Source organism: Leucoraja erinacea, chromosome 3 (assembly GCF_028641065.1).
Source record: "Leucoraja erinacea ecotype New England chromosome 3, Leri_hhj_1, whole genome shotgun sequence".
Taxonomy (NCBI): Eukaryota; Metazoa; Chordata; class Chondrichthyes; order Rajiformes; family Rajidae; genus Leucoraja; species Leucoraja erinaceus.
The window spans coordinates 62,029,785-62,054,636 of record NC_073379.1 but is presented as its reverse complement, the minus strand read 5'-3'; the positions used below and the strand labels follow the sequence as shown (position 1 = coordinate 62,054,636).

At 40.4% G+C, this 24,852-nt stretch overlaps 1 protein-coding gene across 2 annotated transcripts in view; it reads right to left on the bottom strand.

Annotated features, from left to right (window-relative positions):
- The window catches only part of glis3 (GLIS family zinc finger 3), a 477,161-nt gene that overhangs the window by 338,779 nt on the left and 113,530 nt on the right, over positions 1-24,852 (bottom strand). For both annotated transcript variants that reach the window (XM_055632800.1, XM_055632799.1), the window contains one exon: positions 11,411-11,606. In XM_055632800.1, coding sequence (XP_055488775.1) covers positions 11,411-11,606 — 196 coding nt within the window. The remainder of the gene's footprint in view (positions 1-11,410; positions 11,607-24,852) is intronic.

Sequence of the window (24,852 nt, the reverse complement as noted above, 5' to 3'; positions counted from 1 at the left end):
TACTACTGTAATTGTGATGCCACTTTCTGGTAGCCATAGACTTGGACCCCCAAGATCCCGCTATTCGTCAATGCTGTGAAGGGTCTTGCTGTTTGCTTAGCTGTTAACTGTTTGTTTTTCCTCCACATTCGACCTTCCTTACACATGGTCGGATTAACCTCCACTTGCCATTCCTCTGACCAAATATCAGGTGTAATCATTCAGCCACTATTGTTACAATTTTCTTCACAAGGATTAGAGAGGAAGCAGGACTTCTTCAGAATTTAACTCCATACTAATTTAAACTGGAAGAAACCAAAAATCTTAAATTTAACCAATTAAGGATACAACTGCTGATTACCATAATTTCTGGCTTATTGGAGTTTGGTATGTAGAACAACATGTTCTCAATACACCATGTGACAATGACACAATACAATGGTTTAATTTACCAGCTAAGAAAATACAGTTGGCTGAATTCTTTTTGTATTTTGATTATATGTACAATATCCTGAAGCTTTAGAATTGTATATTTGAACACAATTTCTGGTGGCAATCACTGGGGGGGGGGCTTTCTGGAGCGCTGGTATGGGTGTTGTGGGCTGAAGGGACTGGTTCCCAGAGGACTAGTATGCAAATTGTGCGCCAAATGGATTCTTGGGCTGGCGTCTCAGTCAATCAAGCCTGTTGTGCTGGCAACTCACTCACTCACGGCTGGTGGGCTGGTAGTTGACTCACGGCTAATCCTTGAAATTCTATTTCAAGCAGGGTATAAGGCCACCAAATTCAAGTGCAGTTTCTTACCACTTCTAGCAGGGTGCAAGGCCACCAAATTCAAGTGCAGTTTCATACCATTTGAAGTAGGGTGCAAAGCCACTAAAGACAGCGAGTCGTGACCTCTCCCTCCTCCATCTTGCAGAGACTGAGCCACACCCACATTTCCGGGTTTTATAACCCCTCCCCCCCCACCCCCCCCACCGGAAAAGGTGTGGCTTTCATGGAGTGAGTGACAGGAGAGAGATTCTCAACTTTTTTTTTAAAACTAATAACACTTTTATTTTTCATTGATGGGAACAATTCTCTGCATCTGCTCAGCGGAGGGAGACTGAGTAAGATGGCCAAAAATCACAGCCGTAAGTGGTAGCGTTTTATCTAAAATCAATATACAGTGCAAACAGGAAGTAAGTGCATTTACAGTAGTGCCTTTAACTTCAAGCCAAAGCACCCAAGCCACCATTTGCAGTAAGTAGTGGCTTTCAACTTCAAATCACATCCAAGCCACCATTAGCAGTAAATAGTGCCTTTCAACTTCAAGCCACCATTTGCAGTAAGTAATGCCATTCAACTTCAAGCCCAAGCACCCAAACCACCATTTGCAGTGCCTTTCAACTTCATGCCACCATTTGCAGCAAGTAGTGCCTTTCAACTTAAAGCCAAAGCACCCAAGCCACCATTTGCAGTTAGTGCCTTTCAACATTCAAGGCACCATTTGCAGTAAGTAGTGCCTTTCAACTTCAAACCAATGCACACACGCCCCCATTTGCAGTAACTAATGCATTTTAACTTCAAGCCATTGCACCTAAGCCACCATCTGCAGTAAGTAGTGGCTTTCAACTTCAAGCCAATGCACCCACGCCCCCCATTTGCAGTAATAGTGCCTTTCAACTTCAAGCCAAAGCAACCAATCCACCATTTGCAGTAAGTAGTGCCTTTCAACTTATTCATGCCACCATTTGCAGTAAGTAGTGCCTTTCAATTTCAAGACACACCCAAGCCAAGCCAACCAGGGGGGAGGAGGGTGCTAGTATGAACCATTTTAGAACCAATAGAGACATTTTTTGCAAACTTTAAAACCAATAGAGACACTTTTTTGCAAGCTTTAGAACCAATAGACATTTTCTTTGCAAGCTTTAGAACCAATAGACATTTTTTTTGCAAGCTTTACAACCAATGGACATTTTTTTTGCAAGCTTTAGAACCAATAGACATTTTTTTGCAAGCTTTAGAACCAATGGACATTTTTTTGCAAGCTTTAGAACCAATGGACATTTTTTTGCAAGCTTTAGAACCAATGGACATTTTTTTGCAAGCTTTTAGAACCAATAGACACTTTTTTTGCAAGCTTTAGAAACAATAGACATTTTTGCAAGCATTTGAGAACCACAAAGGGCACTTACATTTGAGTGGACATGTGTTCAGTGTTATTCACAGCTCAGAGAAACGTGACCCTCTGCCTTCCTCCATCTTGAAGAGTGAGTGAGGCACACCACTTCCTGGTTTTATAGTCCCTCCCCCCTGCCGCCAGCTGGGGCAGCAGAGAGAATGGGGAATTTTGTAAAAACATTAATATCTCTGTCATTTTTAATCAACGGGAAAAATCCTCAGCACACATGCGGCGGAGGGGGGCTCTGAGCAAGGTGGCCACAAATGACAGCCGTAGGTGGCGGCGTTCTCTCGGAAATCGCAGCACAGGTGGTCAAAACCGGTCAAGAACAGACTTTTAGTAATATAGATAAATAATTTTGCGAGACAGTCATCCTGTTGGTTGATGATTGGTCGAGCTGTTGAGCCTTGGAGAAATCTCAAGTTTGAATCTCAGGGCACATGTTTCAATGTTTATTCTTGTTGGCTTCCTTCTAGAACTTTCTTTCAAATACATTGTATTAGTTACTGTATTATTGGGTTAGGGAAATGTCTATCATGTACTGTGTTAAACGATATCTCTTATTGGACTGTAAAAAGACCACCTCCATATGGTTCAGCCCCTCAAGGTTCGGGGACCTATAAAAGGTAGCTCCCACAAGGTCCTGTGTCAATCTTCTGGAAGAATGTTTGGGATTGCGTGACGTTTTGAAGTGTCTGCTTGCACGAGGCTAGAAGGGCTTGGCCAAGCAGATACAAGGATCGGACCCGCGGTGGTTGGGTATAGTAGTGGGGAACTGTTATTGTGTTTTTTCAAAATAAAGTTTAGATGCAGAAGTACTTGACTCAGTATCTTATTGACTGAAATTAAACTGGGGGAAGCTTAGAACGAGCTGATAAATCCCCAGGGCCTGATGGTCTGCATCACAGGGTACTTAAGGAAGTGGCTTTAGAAATCGTGGATGCATTGGTGATAATTTTCCAATGTTCTATAGATTCAGGATCAGTTCCTGTGGATTGGAGGGTAGCTAATGTTATCCCACTTTTTAAGAAAGGTGGGAGAGAGAAAACAGGGAATTATAGACCAGTTAGTCTGACATCGGTGGTAGGAAAGATGCTGGAGTCAATCATAAAAGATGAAATAGCGGCACATTTGGATAGCAGTAACAGGATCGGTCCGAGTCAGCATGGTTTTACGAAGGGGAAATCATGCTTGACTAATCTTCTGGAATTTTTTGAGGATGTAACTAGGAAAATGGACAAGGGAGAGCCAGTGGATGTAGTGTACCTGGACTTTTAGAAAGCATTTGATAAGGTCCCACATAGGATATTAGTGGGCAAAATTAGGGCACATGGTACTGGAGGTAGAGTGTTGACATGGATAGAAAATTGGTTGGCAGACAGGAAACAAAGAGTAGGGATTAACGGGTCCCTTTCAGAATACCAGGCAGTGACTAGTGGGGTACCGCAAGGCTCGGTGCTGGGACCGCAGCCATTTACAATATACATCAATGATTTAGATGAATGGATTCAAAGTAACATTAGCAAATTTGTAGATGACACAAAGCCGGGTGGCAGTGTGAACTGTGAGGAGGATGTTATGAAAATGCTGGGTGACTTGGACAGGTTGGGTGAGTGGGCACATGCATGGCAGATGCAGGTTATTGTGGATAAATGAGAGGTTATCCATTTTGGTAGCAAAACAGGAAGGCAGATTATTTTCTAAATGGTGTTAAGTTGGGAAAAGGGGATGTACAACGCGATCTGGGGGTCCTTGTCATCAGTCAATGAAAGTAAGCATGCAGGTACAGCAGGCAGAGAATAAAACAAATGGCATGTTGGCCATCATAACAGTTGAGTATAGGAGCAAAGAGGTCCTTCAGCAGTTGTATAGGGCCCTAGTGAGACCACTCCTGGAGTATTGTGTGCAGTTTTGATCCCCAAATTTGAGGATTTCTTGCTATTGGGGGAGTACAGCGTAGGTTTACAAGGTTAATTCCCGGGATGGCGGGGCTGTTATATGCTGAGAGAATGGAGCGGCTGGGCTTGTATACTCTGGAGTTTAGAAGGATGAGAGAGGATCTCATTGAAACATATAAGATTGTTAAGGGTTTGGACACGCTAGAGGCAGGAAACATGTTCCCGATGTTGGGGGAGTCCAGAACCAGGGGCCACAGTTTAAGAATAAGGGCTAAGCCATTTAGAACGGAGATGAGGAAACACCTTTTCACACAGAGAGTTGTGAGTCTATGGAATTCTCTTCCTCAGAGGGCAGTGGAGGCAGGTTCTCTGGTTGCTTTCAAGAGAGAGCTAGATAGGGCTCTTAAAAATAGCGGTCAGGGGATATGGGAGAGAAGGCAGGAACGGGGTACTGATTGGGGACGATCAGCCATGATCACATTAAATGGCGGTGCTGGCTTCGAAGGGCCGAATAGCCTACTCCTGCACCTATTGTCTATTGACTAAAAGGTGACCATATAGTACATGCAAAGCAGTCTCCAAATAATAGTAGAATCACATAATAACATCTCTAGAAACGTGTTCGTTTACTCTGCAAGATCTTGTAGGGTTTATATTGCTTGTCACATTTATCTGCAATAGTATTTGGAACACATTCAAAATTAGTCATAGTTCGTAAACTACTTTCAGAACTAAGTTAAAGCACATAAATTCAACTTCCTAAGTTATTAGTATTTTTGCCTTTCAACACCGAGCTCTGTTTTTTCTACTATTGGAAGGTGCAATGTTGCCAAATTACCTTGGACAGTAGTTTTATGTGTTTCACTTTCTCCCTGCCATTATCTGACAGCAGAAGACCAAGAAACGTGGAAGTTCAGAAGTGCTGACAGAACACCATCAATATTGCATTGTTTATATGTAAGTCAGCCAAGTAGTAGCAACATGCACTACTACACATACAAGACATCAAGGCTGAAGCCAACTTTGCAGAATTAAAGATGGGCTGCATTTTGTACCAATGCCAAACAAATATTCTGTCCACTTTAAAAAAAATCCCATAGTATTCTGCCAATTTTTCCCACATCCATCTTCAATAAATGTTCTGTTTCTCACAGGGTTAGACTTTGCGGGTATCAGGCCTTTCTTTGGTAACTTTTTTAAAGCTCTTCTTTATGTAGCAAATTGAAAGCTGTGTTCTGGGAATCTATCAAACTGTTGTCTGGCATTGTGGCCAGTATGGTTTATTCTTTATCGAAAATCCACTAAAGTGCAGGGCTTGCTGGCTTCCAATCAAGAGTAGAAATTGAAGGTAATCTCACATTGCGTTTGAAAATGATAGGTAGACTGACTGAGATGCCCTCACCTGACTGTGTTTAGTTAGCCAGGAAATCACCAACTATTCCTTAAAAACCTTTTGTTTGCAAGCAGTTGAACCATCAAGATAGAGTTTTCTTGAAGTGCTAATTTATTCTGAGGGACTGAAAGTGGAGAAAATTCAAAGATTATGTTTCCATGCAGATCTACATGCATGATATGTGAAATTGACTTTCGTCTATGGAACTTAACCCAGACATTTGTACGTTAATTACATTTTAACGTTAATGAAGTTAATGAAGTTTGTCTATTTTTTTAAATAGGTGGATTTTTTTAGGTGTTCTGTCATTAAAACAAATTTTATGTTGGGAAGCCAAAATTATATTTCAGAACAAAAACTTAGAAATAATGAATTTTCTTTTAATTGTGAAAGATTTAGGTAGAAATTCAAATTAAGTTTGTTCTGTGAGCTTGAAAAAAATAGTTTCTATATGTGTGCTTATACTGATTGGTAAAAGAGACTTTTCGAGTTTCATCATAATGGTAACGTGGAATGTGGCAATGTCAACTAGCGGCATGGACAAATAAACTGCAAGAAAATAATATATCCATGATTTACATTGACCCCTGGAGTTGCTCAGCTGATTCAATACGAAAGCACAGGCAAATTCTGTCCTTTTTCAGTAGACAGTTGATTATAATTACATATCATGAACTAAATATTACAACGTACTCTATTCTGCTCAGATATTCACGTACCATCGTTGTTATCGGGATGTGGATGGACAAACTCCTGTTAATAACAATGACTTTAATTCTAGAATACGTGTTCATGGTGCAAAACTTCATTAAATCAATTACTGAATATTTTAAATGCTGATACTTTAAAATAGCTTTTGTCCAACAACTTCTAATGTTGTCCAACAACTTCATTGAGACTCGATTTTATCAATGATATTTACACATTCTTCCAGCATATTTTACACCATTATGCACCAGATTAAATATAATGGCCCAGAAGTTAATCATGGAATTAGGCATTGAATTGCTGATGACTTTGTTTTGAGAAAAGTAGCAGAAGATGGGAACGTTGTCACCTTGGAGATTAGGTTTTCTCTTTATTCATCATCACTGGCTGATGGTAGGTGTTGTTGGTGGGCACCTCTTTGCTGTTTTGGGAAAAGCTCCAGTATAGAGAAAGAAAAAGCACAGGAAAGAAAGAATATACTTGCGCAAAAATCTACATCTGAGGTTGCCTCATATTATTCTTTAAACTAGTTTCTGAAGCAGAAGTGGATTGTGAACATCCCTCTGAAAAGCTGGCATATAAGGTCCCCATTCTTCCTGGAGAGGTTAAATTCCACACCTGCTTGGTACATCTCGACATGCGCATCCCCTCTCTGATATTTTCTCCACTGTTCTTAAAGTGTAAGAATCACAGCTGACAGGTGGGACTGGCTGATACACAGATGTAGCATATGCATCTTCTTTTTTTCTGTCTATCTCTCATTGCTGGAGCCAAGCCATATGTTAGAGAGTTAGAGAGTTAGATAGAGCTCTTAAAGATAGTGGAGTCAAGGTATATGGGGAGAAGGCAGGAACACGGTACTGACTGAGGATGATCTGTCATGATCACAGTGAATGGCGGTGTTGGCCCGAAGGGCCAAATGGCCTACTCCTGCACCTATTGTCTATTGTTGTATGTCTAAAGTGATAAGGATCCAGTGGTGGTCATGACAAGAGGAGGGAGCAGATGAGAGAGGCACATTCAAACATGCACTATATATTTTATGGCAGAAGAGATTATGTAATGGGGTAGGCAGTAAGAAGTGATGACTGCCATTGTGTTACTGTGTTAGCTAACCCCATTCTCATCAGCAACACCAAAAAATAATTCACAGAGCCTGTGGGCATATTAAAAAAACTGCACAGCCTGCAGTTGCTGCAAACTGCTAATTTTGTGGAATTGACTCTTGCATTAGGGAATGTGTTGCAATCTGTGTGTTTGATGCACCATGGCTGAATAGCTGGAATTGTGTTGGACGTCTGAGATATTCAAGTGAGTACTGGAGTGGTGGTTGGTTTGCATTTGCTTTAGTATGTTTGTTGGGATCTGTTATTGTTTTCCTAACTGATATCAAATATGCAAGGCCATTAAACCTTCTCTTGCATTAAGACTTTGGGTATTTTTCTCCAGGGCTGTCTCTTCCTACTGTTGTTTTATCCAGTTCTTGGCAGTTTCCAACCCATGCATATGTTAAAAAACACCTCAGCATCTTTAGTAGGTTTTCAGGACCCAGAAGCTTGTTTCAGTAAAACAGGGTGCTTATACCTTGTCAATTCTGTTAACTTTTTCACTGTGTGCTCCACAAACTGTGCGATGACTTTCATCTATGGTTGGTTTTAGTAATTAACTCCGCTTTGAGAGATCCAGACATGGGATTAATTAGGGCATTTACTTGGGCAGTTTAATTTCAATTTGCACATGGAACCCTGAGATTATTTATATTTAATATACACTAATGGGAAAATAATCTCTGAAGTACTTAAGTCCTTGGCATGAAAGTATTACAGGGATCCCTCAAAAGCACCTCAATGCACATTTACAATTTCTAGGTCAACTTTTACAATGTGACTTTAGAAATCAAAGTTATGCTTGGTGTCTTCTAACCTAGAATTTAGGGTGAATAGTAAAACAAACACTTAGTTGGAAATTTTTAGATGGTATTTCTGCCAGTTAAACCACAGACATTCCAAGTACATTCCTGATGTAGCCAAAATGTATTATTCACCAATGATGCAAGGCATTGTGTTCGCAATTTGCCCTTGAGCATGCTTGTCTATAACCAAATCTCATTACCTTAGAAATTACTGAAATTCCTGCATGGATTAATTAAGTCAGTGATCAGTTATAATAAGAATTGCAAGTGTCATAGAGGCAGCTGAAGCAATATCCTGGTTTTGTTTTTTTACTGCTAAATAACTTCAAGGTACATAAATTTTGATTTCTGTTGTCGCTCATGAGATAACCATTCGCTCCCACTCTGTTAATGGATAATCTCAGTTGGGGGGGGGGGTGATAGGGTGGAAGAAACAATTAAACTTTGAGGCTCTGTCCCCAAGGTTATTTTATGACCAATCTGTGAACTTGTATAAATTATAAGAGTCTCAGCTTAAAAGAACAATGAGGGTATGTTAATACAATTTACTTTTTTGTTTTCGTTTCAACATACAAATTACCAATATTGTTAAAAATTAAAATTTCAACAGAAATGCTGAACCATAAATCATTGATAAATGTGTCAATAATGTTAAGTAATCTGAATTGTAGGTTCAGGATCTGAGTCACCTTTGGAGTGAGAAGCATTAATAACTCCATTCTGGAAACACGGGTAGAAAAGAACTGTAAGCTTGAATATTGACTCTCTTTTAAAGAACCAGAGATGACCATCTAATGTTATATTTTTCTCACCAAGGTTTCTGACAGACTCCCATATTTTGCCCCATCATACAGTTGTAGGATCTGTTATCATTTGGTGCAGCAATGCATATATTACTCAGTTCATTCATCTTTTTAACTTGATGGGGTTGTTCCACATTTAGATTCATTTGAATGCTAGTCCTCAAACAAGGAAGTAGCTCAGAATATCGCACCACCACGCTACAATGCCATTTCTCTTGATTGAAATAAATCTAGTCCCATTATTTTAAATATAATTTACAATAATTCAAATGTTTTCAGTTTACTGAGAAAATGAAAATGCAGTTATTTTTCATTTAAATTACAAAGCAAGAATGTTAATATTGTACAACATAGAAAAAAGCAGGAAGGTCGGTGTGCTATATGTGATATATATATAAATGACTCGGCTGTAAATGTAGATAGTTTTGTTTGCCGATGACACAAAGGAGTGAGAGGAAGGCTGTTGAAGTATACCACGGCATAAAGGTCACCTACAGAAATAGGTGAAGAAATGGCAGATGGAGTTTAATCTGAGCAACTTGGGGGTCAAATGTAAGGAGAAAATATACAAAGAATGGCAGCATTGATGTACAGCATTGATGTACAGATTCCTCTGTACATCACTCCCTGAGTACTCTAAAGGGCCTGTCCCACTTGGGCGTCATTTGCGCGTCATGCAGGTGGCATGCGATGATTTCGTGAATCCCAAAATCCTGGGGAGCCGCGCGGGACCGCGCGTCACTACCTACATCACCACGCACCATGCACGCGTAATGCACGCCATGCGCGTGTCGTGCTTTGTGACGGGTAAATTATGTCGTGTAAATGACGCGCTAATAACACCCTGAAAGTAGCAAAACAAGTAGATAGAGTGGTAAAGAATGCAAATGGTTCCACTGATAATAACAGTCAGAAGGTCACGATGCAGCTTTATAAGACATTGATTAGGCTGCATTTGGGGTAGTGTGGGCAGTTCTGGTCGCCCCATTACATGAAGGATGTGGAGACTTTGGAAAGGGTGCAGAGGAGGTCTATCAGAATGATGACTGGATTAGGAGGTATTAGTTACAGGGAGAGGCATAGATAGAGACGGATTGTTTTCTCTGGAATGACAGAGCTTGTGGGAGAACTAATAGAAGTACAAAATATTATGGGAGGCATAGATAGAGTCAGAATTTATTTGTCAGGGTGGAAAAATCATTGTTGTTCTAGCTGATGCTGTTATTTAAGCATTGAATATCTTCAACTGAAGTTGCTTTGAGTTAGCCCTATCCTTGTCACTTGTCTAAAAAACAGCAAGTGAAAAAGATATGGACAAAAATATAGAAAATTAAAACAATGAACTACTGTACGTAGATACAGTACAAGTCAACCTTACAAATTTAATTAAGAAGCTAATTAGATTTTAAATATATGCTAGACCAAGTGGGACCCATTGGGACCCGTCCCCTCAACGCGGGGGGGGGGGGGGCTGCAGCGACTCACATACACTAATCCCCCCATTGATATTATATTAATGTCATTAATTTGCTCAATTTCCCCCATCGCCCACCTTATCCACTCACGCATAGCCCCCAACTGCGCAGGCAGAGAGGGAGAGGGATGGGGGTAAGGAGGGAGGCGGAGAGGGGGTAGAGAAGCAAGGTAGAGGGAGGGGGAGTAGAGATTGAGGGGTGGGGAGGGGGGCACCCGCTGCATCACAGGGTGGTCCCCAAACGTAATACTCCACCACTCACCCATAAGTGCCAATACTCACCACTCCCTAGAGAGGCGGGAGGGGGGGGGTGTAGAGAGGGAGAACAGTAGAGAGGGAGGGCGGTAGAGAAGGAGGGGGGTAGAGAGGGGGGGAGGGGGTAGATAGGGAGGGGGTTAGAGAGGGAGGGGGGGGACAACCTGTTCTATTTGATCTTATTTAATTGTGCACCGCAGGTTGACTGCATTTGTGGAAACACGTGAAGGTTGCAATCTCCACCCTTGTCCCATTGTGATGTCATATGTAAATGAGACTGAAAAGCAGTTAATTATTTTGAAATAAACGATTAAAACTTTAAGAACTTTGGAAATATAGGTTGGAATGCGACGGGGAGCAAGAGATGGGTGGGGGGGGTGGAAGGGATGCCTGGGGGGAAGAGACGCCCCGGGGAAGGGATGCCCTGGGGGAAGAGAGCCGGGGGGGGGGGGGGGAGGGAGCGCATGGGGTGGAGAGCCCGGTGGAGAATGAGCCCGGGGGGGGGGGGGGGGGTAGAGAGCCCGGGAAGGAGAGGGAGCCTGGGGGGGGGAGAGAGCCCAGGCGGGAGAGAGAGGAGGCGACCGAGGAGCCGAGAGAAAGCGATGCCCGAGCGTCTTTTGAATAACGGGGTACGGGGGGGGGGGGGGAGGAGGAAGAGGTGAGGGGTGACGTCACTCAGCGCGAGCAAGACGGCAGCACGCTGATCCATTGTGACATCATCAGCGGAAGAGCCGGTTTAGTTTCAAAGTTTTATCAGATTGCAAATTGGGAATGAAAAAGTCAACTAAATCAATTAATTTAAAATTCCAAGAACATTACAAGACCTTGTATCTGTAGCAGGAATGTTTAGGCTTGGGTACATCTGACGACATATTGCCCGATTAAGGTGGTTGCCAGGAACGATTGCTTGGCTTGATAGAAGCCCTGTTCTCTGCACTGTCATGGGACTGCTTGTAACCACTAGGTTGTTGCTGGTGCCTTTTCCAATTGCTCTGCATTGTGGTCCAAACCCAGGGTACCCTGAAGTGTAGAAAAAAATAAATGTTAGGTTGATGCAGCAAATTCAACAAAATATTTCAAAATATGACAGGAGAATAATGTTACCAAAATGTAGCTAACTGGTTTAATGTTTGCCTACTTGCCTCACAATTTCTCAAAAACATGGAAGAGAATTTTGAGATCCAGGTGTTATTTAACTGTGGCCCTGTATAAAATAGTGAGTGTACAATAGTGCTGAATGGTACCTGGTGCAGGACAGGATACTGACAGCTGTGTTTTGGATGATCTCAAGGTTATGACGAACAGGATAAACAAAGTCTGTTGAATTAGTCAAGTGTTAAGATAGGAAAGGCCATGGAAGGTACATCAGGGCTGCCAACTCTCACGCTTTGAGCGTGAGACTCACGCCCTCAAGCAAACTCTCACGCCCTCACGCTGATCAGAAATTTCTCACGCTCAGTGGTGAAAAATGTTGTGGTCAACGAAAATTTCAAAACTCGGATAAACTGCATGGTCCGCGGGTGTTGGAGAGCCGGGGCTGCGGGAGGGATGGGAGCAGAACCAGCGGCGGGAACAGATGTGGGGAGTGGGGACTTGCGAGTGTTTGCGGCGCTGTCGAGTATTTGCGGGGCTGATGCTGCAGCTCCGGCCATGGAGCACTCCGGACAGTGCGAGTGTCCCGAGCCGCGGAGCCGTCGGAAGCGCCGCTGCCGAGAGAGTCTCTGTGCCGAAGGGACAGACTCTCAAAGGGAGGTGGAGAGAGAGAGAGAGGGGAAGGAGACAGGGAGACAGTGGGGGGAGAGAGAGAGGGGGGGGGGAGAGAAGAGAGAGGGGAGAGAGGGAGAGAGAGAGGGAGGATAGAGAGGAGGGAAGGCGAGAGGGAAGACGGAGAGGGGAAAGTGGAAAGAGAGGGGGAGAGAGAGAGGGAGAGAGAGGGGGAGGGAGAGAGAGAGGGAAGGAGGGGGCGAGAGAGGGAGGGAGAGAGCGAGAGAAAGGGAGAGAGAGAGGGGGAAGAGAGAGGGGTGGTAAAAGAGAGAGGGGGATGAGGGAGAGAGGGAAAGAGAGAAACGGGGGAAAGAGAGAGAGAGGGAGAGAAAGGAGAGGGGGAGGAAGGGGGAGGGGGAGGGAGAGAGAGAGAGAGAGAGAGAGAGAGAGAGGGAGAGAGAGAGAGAGGAAGACAGAGAGAGAGAGAGGGAGAGAGAGGGAAAGAGAGAGAGAGAGAAAGACAGAGAGAGGCAAAGAGAGATCGAGAGATAGAGCCCACAGGGGGAGAGAGGGGGGGGGGAGATAGACAGAGGGGGGAGAGAGAGAGAGGAAGGGAGACAGAAAAAGACAGAGAGAGATAGACAGAGAGAGAGATATAAGGGGGGAGAGAGACACACACAGACAGAGAGAGGGGAGAGAGAGAGGGAGAGACAGACAGACAAAGAGAGAGAGGGAGAGAGAGAGAGAGAGAGGGAGAGAGGGGAAGGAGAGAGAGAGGGAGAGAGAGAGAGAGGGGGACAGAGAGAGAGGGGGGGAGAGACCAAGAGAGATACAGAGGGAGAGGAGATACAGGGGGGAGAGAGAAAGAGGGGGGAGAGAGAGACAGACACCGGGCAAGAGAGAGAGGGAGACACGGGAAGAGAGAGAGAGAGAGAGAGAGAGAGAGAGAGAGATGAGGGGGGAGAGAGAGCGGGGGAGGGAGAGAGGGGAGAGAGAGAGGGGAAAGAGAGATGGAGGGGAGAGATAGAGGGGGAGAGAGAGAGGGGGGTTGAGAGGAGAGAGAGTGCATCCTGGAGGACAACCAGTGGCTGCTGGAAGTAAGTACCAAGCACTGGGTAGAAACGGTGGAAGATTGTGGACTTCAAATGCGGGTGGTTGGAGAAAGCATCCTGCTTGCCTGCTAGATTTTCACTTACTGTAACTGCAGGAAAAATGTTCCCGATGTTGGGGGCGTTCAGAACCATGAGTCACAGTTTAAGAATAAAGGGGGGGCCAGTTAGGACTGAGATGGAGGACAAACTTTCTTCACGCAGAGAGTTGTGAATCTGTGGAATTCTCTGCCACAGAAGGCAGTGCAGGTCAATTCACTGGATAGTTTCAAGAGAGAGTTAGATTTAGTTCTTGGGGCTAACAACATCAAGGGATATGGGGAAAAACAGGAAAGAGGTACTGATTTTAGATGAATAGCCATGATCATATTGAATGGCAGTGCTGGCTAGAAGGGCCTATTCCTGCACCTATTTTCTATGTTTCTATGCTTGAGTACATGGCAATAAAACTCGATCACTTGATTTTGAAGCATTCATGCATGGTGGAGATATAATGTAGTCATAGAGTGATACAGTGTGAAAACAGGCGCTTCAGTGCAACTTGCCCACACCCACCAACATGTCCCAGCTATGCCACCTGCTTTTGGTCTATACCTCCAAACCTGTCCTATGCATGTATCAGTCTAACTTTTTCTTAAATGTTGGGATGGTCCCTGCCTCAACTACCTCCTCTGGCAGCTTGTTCCATACACCCATCACCCTTTGTGTGGATAAAGTTGCCCCTCAAAAAGTTACCTCTTAAAAATACTTCATGCAAAAAACATTGAAATCATACTTCTACAGTGCACTAAAACATGATTTTAATACATCAAATTTCAAAAAGTTCCTACTCTTGGAGGGGGGACCCCCTTCTTCCACACCCTCTCCCCACTTGGTTGCCCCACTCCCTCACCGGGTACCCCCAAGGCCAGTGATCAGTGATCGCACAGCCTCCCCCCTTTCAAAAGTGCTCCAATCCAAATTAAACCATATATATTGTATTCAAGTGTAAGTTAAAAGACTCGCTGCAGTATGCGCCATATTGCACAATTCCAATGGGAGGGGGACACCCTCCTCCCTGCTACATTATAATATGTAGAATTAGTGGTCTTAAATCTACAAAATCTTGTGGCTCAGCTTCAGTTGTGATTTTTTAATGTAGTAAAATGTTAAGTGGTGTCATCTGAAGAGAAGACATCATGTAATTAGTAGGAGCACAAGTAAACCAAACAGTCTGGGGAGACTATCTTGCCATTCAACAAAATCATGGCCCATTTTATCTTTGGCCTATACTCCAGTTTCTCGTACATTCGCAATAAGCCTTGATCCACATGTCCAAAAATATAGAAAAACATGTTGTATAATTAACATCTCTGGAACCACAGTTTCTTGAAGTAGAGAGTTCCGAAGAATAACAGTTTTATGATAGGAGATATTCTTTCTCATTTTAGGCTTAAACTAGACTAAGTGGGACCCGTTGGGTCCCATGTTCACACGGGAGGGCTGGTCCCCCGATGCAATATTCCACCTCTCCACCAATTCCAATATTGGTGGCCAGTGGGGAGGGCTTTCTGGAGTGCTGGTATGGGTTATTGGGGTGGCAGCTCCGTCCCTCAAGCCTGATCTGCTGGCAGCTCACTCACGGCTGGTGGGCTGGCAGTTGACTCATGACTATTCCTTGAAGTTCCATTTCAAGCAGGGTGCAAGTCCACCAAATTCAAGTGCAGACCCTTTTATATTACAACTCTGGTAACTTCTTCATGTACGGATTCCCATAGCCTTTACCATGTCAAACCACCTCACACCTTGTGTTTCAATTAGATAATTTCTCCTTGTTGCAATTCCAGAAGTAAAGGGCCATAGGACGTCTCCTTCATTCCAATAACCTATTAGGTGAACCTTCATTGGACCCGCTTGGACCTCACTGTCCTTGTAATAGATGACAACATTGCATTCATTTTTAAAGTTAAGAAATGACATTTTTTTAAATCTATCTTGTACAAGGTCACCCAGATCCTCCAAACATTATTTTTAATAGTCTAATAGAATTAAATAATGCTCTGCTTTTCTGTTCTGCCTATCAAACTGTATAATTCCACATGTACCCCAACATTATGCTCAAGCTTTTTACCTACTCATTAAATCTCTCAGAATTCCATCTCACATCTGACTTTCTTCTCCACCTTTTCATCATCAGCAAGTATGTTCATTATATCAGTGACCCCCCCTCCCAACTATGAAATCCTTACAACATTGAGAGTTTATAGCTACATAACCATCACCAGAGCACACCATCGGGTGTAAAAAGGAATGAAAAATATTCAGAGTTGAATGCTCCAACGCTCTGCATTCTTCAATCTAAAAAGGGAAATAATTAACAGTTTGCCTGGCAAGGGGAAATATGTTCTTTAATCTTACTTTCTGCATTCTTGGAGACTGAGGGAAAATATAATAATACACTAGAGATCTGAGCTTGCTGCCAGAGGGTGAGCTAATCATACCCACTGTTGGTCGACATGGTAAGCGTAATCCTACCCTTTGAGGACCCACTGATGTTGATCTACTGCTCAAAACCTTCCAAATCCAAAATAGTGAGGCTCTGTGCAATAACAGGATGGAAATGTTGTCAGATGGATGGGCCAGTACAATTGAATAGCAAAATCGAAAAGAACTTTGAACCATGTCCCAAACCGAGTTATCCATCAAACCCGTCAAGGACGTTGAGCAGTTTTGAATGGCCCCGACATTCAGAAATATACCTAAACTATTAAAAATCAGTGAAATAGATTTAATAAATGTAATTTTAATAAATGAAAATACTTAAAACATTATACCATTAAAATTGTCTTAATTAACCCGGTTTCTCGCTAAATTATCTAATAACTAAACTGGTCCTTTGCTTGCCATTGGAATAAATTGTATTAATATTTCAATCATTCGTCTAAACTCCTAAAGGTAGAGTTGATTATGTTCGATTTTCCTCATGTCAATCACATTATCCATACTGCTCAACCTTTGCTGCTCTGGTCCATTAAATAAAGACACTGAAACCATATATATATATTTCGAAGGTAAATCCAGGAAGCAGATTCCCAGAATTATCGCGAGAAAATTTAAGAAAAAATCACTTTCCCCCAATGCAGTCAATGTTTAATTTTGTGTCTGAATGATGATGCCAAAATGATGCGTATTTATGAATAAAGGCCTAATTAAAATTTAAGGAATTAATATTCAGCCAGGAGGTGAAACATCCAAAGATACACATCCTATCAAAAAGGCAGGTGGGTGGGCAGAAGAGGTGGGGTAGGTCTGGTGGTAAGGAATGAAATCCAGTCCTTAGCAAGAAATTACATAGGATCAGATCCTTGTGGATATAGTTATGATACTGCAACTGTAAAAATAACCCAATGTGTTAAATTCTATTGTGCATTGTGTGTTCTTTTTTTTCAATTGTATTGCTGCATGGAAAATTAATTTCACTGTACCTTAGTTGGTGCATCTGACGAATACATTTGTATTGTATTATTATATTGTATATACAGACCTCTGAATAGCAGCCAGGGTTTAGGGTACAAATTACATCAAGAAATCATAATCATAATCGTACTTTATTAGATATGACTAGATAGAAAATGCATGTAAGATTGGCTATGTTACAGTGGTTATAGGGGATGTTGATATAGACTGGGAAAATCAGGATGGTACGAGATCACATTAGCAGTTGTTTATAGAATGCTTACGAGGTAGCTCGTGGTCGAGCCCACTAGGGATAATACAATTCTAGATTTGGTGTTGTGTAATGTAACAGATTACATAGGCCTGCGGCCTATAACATCCTGAAGCCACAGCCTCCGGCAAGGAAGTGGCCGATTCGGGCACTCCAAGTCGCAGAGTGCGTTCGACCGTCCCGACGCCGGAGTTTCGATCATCCCGACGAGAGGGCCAGTACATCCGGCCGTCCATAGCGGCGACTACGGAGGGTTCCTGGCCCCGACCACAGATGAACAAAGGAGGAGGGCTGACTGAACTTTGTTGCCTTTTGTGTTAAATTCTATTGTGCATTGTGTGTTCTTTTTTTTCAATTGTATTGCTGCATGAAAAATTAATTTCACTGTACCTTAGTCGGTGCATGTGACGAATACATTTGTATTGTATTATTATATTGTATTGTACTGTTGAGTAAAGAAGCCTACAGAGGCATGCGGGAGGAGCAGGCTAAAGTTGATTGAAAGAGGACACTAGCAGTAATGACAGTGGAGCTTCAATGACAGGGGTTTCTGGGAATAATTCAGAAGATGCAAGATCTTTTCATTCCAAAGATGAAGAAGCATACTAATAGGAGAATCAGGCAACCGTGGCTGACAAAATATTCAAAGATAGCATAAAAGCAAAAGAGAAGGCATCTCATATAGCAAAGATTAGTGTGAAACTAAAGAATTGGGGAGCTTTTAATAACCAATAGAAGGCAACTCAAAAAGCAATAAGGGGAAAGAAGATAAATATGAAGGTAAACTAGCCCATAAATAGTATATCAAAAGTTTCTTCAGATATATAAATAGTAAGAAAGAGGTACGGAGTGGACATTGGACCACTAAAGGATAAGGTTGGTAGTAATGGGGAACAAAGAAATGGTGGACAAACTATATATGGTATTTCCATTATCATTTTGCAAAAAGGTGTAATTTTGCTGATGATGGAAATCTGGCCAGGGAAACTGCTTTGTACATTGAATCCAAATAAGGATTTGCTGGTGGGAGTACCAATTATCAAAGCTCCATAACAATCGTAAATGCAAAAAAGAGACAAACAGATGGAAAACTTTTACCAATCAGCTGTAAAGTGGGATTATTCCAAAGAGTGGAACATTCCCCCCATCACAAAAAAAGGTGACTTGGGGTCATGAGATATCCAAAATTTTGAAAGCCCGTAATCTACTGTCAACCTGCCCACTTCCTGAGGTTAAGAGAGCTGGGGACAAGTGGTACAGGTAGGTTGATTATTTAAATAAATTTAACTATGCGCCTTGTTCTTTACGACCATTTTAAATGTAATCTTGTCCTGTCAGTTTTACAGTCTCAGGGAACATGTCAGCTAAACGGTGATGAAGACTGTTGGAGGTTAATGGCTTTTCACTTGCCACCTGGCTACACTTTACTGTTCTATCCTTCCATTGACATTTTTCTCATCATGCCACTTTCTGCTCGAGTGCATTGCGCAATCTTTTCAATCTTCCCAGCAACCATTCTAAACTTCCTGATGTTTCCAGGCCTTCCAAATCATTCCTGTTAATTACCTTTTCTGTTAGATAAAAGAAGGAGATGCAATATAAATCTAATGAACCGGGATGACCACCCAAGTCCTAAAATTCTGAGGTATTTGGTTGCACCATATGATTCAGGAATATTACCCTGATTACAATGCAAGACGATAGACAAATAAAGAATGGAGGAATTACATTTTGTAGTTGGAATATAAGGGGTGCCAACGAACCAATTAAGAGGGGTAAAATTTTTGCCCAACTAAAATCGTTGAAAAGCGACATAATGTTTTTGCAGGAGACCCACATGAAACAACAAACACAAATAAGATTAAAGGCGAATTGGATAGGCCAAACATACTACTCCTCATTTACTTCTAAATCTAGGGGTACAGCTATTCTTATTAGGAAAGGTATTCCTTTTAAATTAAAGAATACTATATCAGATAAAGAGGGAAGGTATACTATAGTCTCGGGTGAAATTTATGCAACCCCACTAACTTTGATAAATATTTATGCTCCGAATTTTGATAACCCCCAATTTTTTGATAAAATTATTGATATAATATCAGAGTTTAATTACCAAAATGTGATAATAGGGGGGGACTTTAACTGTGTTTTAGATTCATATCTAGATAAGTCATCAAAACAAAAGAAGAGTAATTTAAAATCTAAAACTAGCGAACTTCTAAATACATATATAAAAAATACTAATATAATAGATGTATGGAGATCTGCTAATCCAGTTGGAAGGGAATACTCGTTTTACTCTCCGGTGCATAAAACTTATTCAAGAATTGATTATTTTTTAGTGGACATGAAATTAATGCCTTATACAAACAACCCAACATACCACATTAGTAGTATCTCAGATCATTCTCCGTTGACATTCTCAGTAAAATTTGAGGGAATGCCGGGTAAAAAATTTTTTTGGAGGTTTAATACACATATTTTAAATGACGTGCAAGGATATCAATATTTAAAACAACAAATGAAACTTTTTTTCGATACAAATGATATACCAGGTACTTCGCCTTCTTTATTATGGGAAACTTTTAAGGCATTTATGAGAGGAATTATAATTTCATACCAAAGTTTTCAAAATAAAAAGAATAAGACAGAACAATTGTTGTTAGAACAAGAAATCAGACAGTTAGAGTTGGATAATGCCAAAGATTCCACGACAGATAAACACAATAAGATAGTATTACTGAAATTTAAACTTAATCGAATTTTATCGGCAAGAGTAATAAGACTGTTCCAAATTACAAAACAGGAACATTTTGAGTTTGGTGACAAGCCACATAAACTTTTAGCTCGCCAATTGAAAAAACAAGAAAGGGAAAATACTATAACCAAAATTAAATCAGAGAAAGGCGAATTACTAATATTACCTAAAGATATTAATAATAGATTTGCCCAATTTTACCAAAACTTATATACATCTAAAATTAAAATAGAAGATAGTAAAATAAAAACATTTCTAGATAACTGTAATCTTCCAATACTGGACCCTTTGGAACAAGAGGAACTAGGAGCTCAAATTACAATCAAAGAAATAAGTGAAACAATAAAATCGCTGAAAAATGGTAAGACACCGGGACCAGATGGTTTTAATAATGAATTTTATAAAAAATTTCAGGAGATAACGGCCCCTTATTTATTTAATTTATACTCCCATGCTTTTAAAGAAAACAAACTACCTGAAACACTAACAGAATCAACTATTACGCTTATTCCAAAAAAAGATAAAGATTTAGAAGATCCGGGCTCGTACAGAGCTATATCACTTTTAAATACAGATCAGAAAATTTTAGCAAAGATTTTAGCAAGTAGATTAAGCAAATATATTAGTAAACTGATAAACCCTGATCAAACGGGGTTTATACCTAAAAGATACTCATTTAATAATCTGAGACGTCTGTTTAATATAATGTACTCGCATAAAGTAGAGGAAGAAGATATATCAATTATTTCTTTGGATGCAGAGAAAGCATTTGATCAGGTAGAGTGGCAATATTTATATAAAGTACTACAAAAATTTAACATGGGAGAGAATTTTATAACATGGGTAAAATTATTATATGATAAACCGATGGCAAGAATTTTAACTAATAACATGTTATCTCAAAAATTTCAACTATCAAGGGGTAATAGGCAGGGATGTGCACTATCACCCCTGCTATTTGCCCTTATGATAGAACCTCTGGCTGAAAGTATAAGAATTCATCCGAATATTCAGGGCTATAATACCAGGGACTCAAAGAATAAAATCTCATTATATGCAGACGATATACTTTTATATATTACAAAGTCACAAACGAGCATACCAAATTTATTAAACTTAATAGAGGAATTTGGGTCTTTTTCTGGATATAGAATAAACTGGAACAAAAGCGAAATCATGACATTAAAACCTCAAGAACCTACACACTTACTGAAGTTCCCCTTTAAAATCGCAACAGAAAAATTTAAATATTTGGGTATTCAGATTACTAGAAAATATAAAGCATTATTCAATGCTAATTTCATACCTTTATTAAATAAACTTAATACACAGATTAAATTTTGGAAAACACTTCCCTTATCATTATTAGGTAGAATAAATGCAATAAAAATGATCTTCCTACCACAATTACTATACCTATTTCAGTCTATACCGGTATATATACCAAAATATTTTTTTAAAAAATTAGACTCTAACATTACAAATTATATTTGGGACTATAAATCACATAGAATCACAAAAAAACACTTATGTAAACCAAAAGAGGTCGGGGGACTTTCACTTCCGAATTTTATGTATTATTACTGGGCAGTGCATATTAAGAATATGATTTATTGGTTGGATAGTTCTACACAACAGACAGAATGGATAAAAATGGAGAAGGAGGATTGTCATCCTTGTAATAAAGGAACGATCCTCTTTTCCCCCCAAAAAAACGAATAACACAATATATAAGAAGAACCCAATTATATATGGTACAATAAGAATTTGGAAACAAATAAAATTATCTTTAAAATTAAGAAATCTATCACTGTTAATGCCAATTGCGAATAACCCTTTATTTAAACCATCTCTTATTGATAAGACATATAACCAATGGGAAAGTCTCGGAATTAGAAGGATCAGGGATATGTACGAAACAGGAAACCTACTATCATTCCAACAACTACAATTAAAATTTAAATTGAAAAAAAAACAATCAATATTTTAAATATCTTCAGATTTGCGACTTTGTGAAAAAATATATACAAGGATATCAAAAAGTAACTCCTGACTTATTGGAAGAAGCAATGAATATTGAAGCTGACTCACAAAAATTAATATCCTATTTATATAATAGTATTCTAAATATAGACCTACCATCGACAGAGGTACTTAGAGAAGAGTGGGAACGGGAATTAATGATAAAAATTACGAAGGTTAAATGGGAAAAATACCTGATATATATTCACAAATGTTCAATTAATGTAAGACATAATCTAATACAATTTAAAATTGTACATAGATTATATTATTCAAAAACAAGATTGAACAAATTTTATCCAAATATATCCGCCACTTGTGATAAATGTCTAGCCCAAAAGGCAACTATAACACACTCCTTAGTTTCCTGCATAAAACTTTATAGATTTTGGAATGATATTTTTGAAATACTTACAAAATTATTCAAGACAAGAATGGAACCTAATACTGAAATGATTATATTTGGTGTAATGGAAGATGGGAATAAATTGAACACATCTCAAAATCTATTCCTTAATTATGGTTTAATAATAGCAAAAAAAATTAATACTTAAATTTTGGAAGGGTACATCAATACCAACGCTTAAAATGTGGATTGCAAGTATGTTGGACACTGCTCATCTTGAGGAAATGCGATTCCTCCTAATGGATAAATCAGACCAATTCATAACGAGTTGGTCTCCATTCGTCGTTTTTTTGGAATCATATGGTGTAACACAATTGTAAAAAATAACTGTTTCAGGACTGGACGAGGGTTGGTCAAGACTATAAATAATGATCTCCTTTTCTTTTCACTATTTTCTCTCTCAACTTTCTTCATTTACTCGTTTTCTTTCTTCACACACTATATATTTCACATTTTTCTATCCTTTACTATCTAACCTCTTTTTCTTATTCTCATCTTTTTTCAATGTAACAAAAAAAAAAAAAGAAGTTGTACATAAAATGTACTATGAAAATATATATTAGGCACTTTGGTGCCATATGACTGTGCTTACTTCTAATAAAATAAAATATAAAAAAAAAAAAAAAAAAAAAAAGATACAGGTATCCAAGCCATCCCTCCCTTCCGCTTTGCTCCCAACTACACCTACTCTCACGGGTTTTCATGCCTGATGACGGACTAGCTGTGCAAATCAAATTGGTTGCAGCCGAGATATGGATCAAAAAAGACCCGCCTTCAATCCGATGTAAACTGAGAAAAATCACTGATCAATGACAAACGCCCATCAGCTTTGTGGATGGATGGTCTCCGGGCTTTCTTATTCATGTTACTTTCATTTATTAAATCCTGATTAAGACATTAGCTATGATTAGCAGCATATGATGGAATAAATTAGTCACCACAGGGCTGAATGACCTGACTTGGTCATGTTTCTCCATGCCATGATATCATCACTAATTGTTCTGAGTGAGGTGCATTAATATGTGATGAAAGGCAATTTTTAAATATAATTCTAAGCAGGAAATAGTCAGGTAAAAAGAAAAATACTCCATAGAGAATAAGATTGTGAAAACTATACAAACAGAGCAAAAACAACTGATTCATCCAACCTTCTCCACAAATTGGTATACAGAACTTCATGACTATATACTTATTCTCTCCCTCCTTCAATTCCAGTCATGTAATCTTAGATAAATGGAACCCGTAGGAACAGACCTCACAAAGTACTGACAATAATACAACTTGCTTTTGCAGTATTTCTCACTTGTTATAATTGCTTGACAACTATAATAAGATTAAGCTATATACAGCCAAAGCTAACTTTTGTTTCTGGAGTACAATAGTAAACCAGTTTGATTTATATGTAATTAATTGGGCTGCTGAGTTGTGCTGTTAAGCTACTGAGTTTTCACAAATACATTCTTGATTTAAAAATAGCCTATAAAGCTTTAACTGCTACTGATAACCTACTGATTTTCCTATTGATTTTTTGGCATCTCGTTATTGCCAGGCCCGAACTGTGCACGGTGGACAGAAGACCAAGGACCCGCCTAGAAGGTCCAGCTGGCCTGCCAGAGACTCCCCCTTTCCCTCTCTCTCCCCCCTCTCCTTCCCCCTCCCCCTTCCCCCTCCCCCCCCACTCCCCCCCCCCCCCCCCTCCTCCTCCCTCCCCTCCCCACTCCCTCCCCACTCCTCCCCCCCCCTCTCCTCCCTTCCCCCACCCCCTCTCTCCCCCCCTCTCCCTCCTCCCCCCTCCCTCTCTCTCTTTCTCTGCCCCACTCTGTCTGCCCCTCGGGATAGGGCAGGGATGAGGTAAAAGGAGCCAATTAATAATATTAATATAATATCAAGGGGGGTGGTTAGTGTGTGTGTGCGTGTGCGTGTGGGGGGTGGTTAGTGTGTGTGTGAGGGGGGTTAGTGTGTGTGTGGGGGTTGGTTAGTGTGTGTGTGCGTGTGTGTGTGGGGGGTGGTTAGTGTGTGTGGGGGGTGATTAGTGTGTGTGTGATGCCGCAGGCCTCCCCCCCCCCCTCCCGCAACCGCGCGTTGAGGGGACGGGACCCAACAAGTCCCCCTTGGTCTAATGTCATTTAAAAAGCCAGAAAAACATTCAAAAACAATGATGAATTAAATGTTAACGATGTTTCATCTGATTTGATTCTGAGATGCACTGGCAGGTCAAATGGAGAAAAACCATTTGTTAAGTCAACCATTTTTGAATAACAAATCCTTAAGGATGAAAGCTTGCTACTCTGCCAGTAAAGTAAAAACGACAAAAAAGAACAGAGATTATTCAAATCTTTTGCAAGAAGTGGCTGCACAAATAAATTACAATAATCCTTGTTGTTTGGAGTCTTCAGAAGAAATTGTTCAATTGATTTGCCAGATGGTTTTAAATTGGCTTATTCATTTATAAAACAAGTAATGATAAAAATCAATAAAGCATGAAAACATAATGGAAACATTAAGAAAGAAAGTGGAACGGAGGAAAATGCAATATCCATTTGTCCTGTTGATTGTAGCAT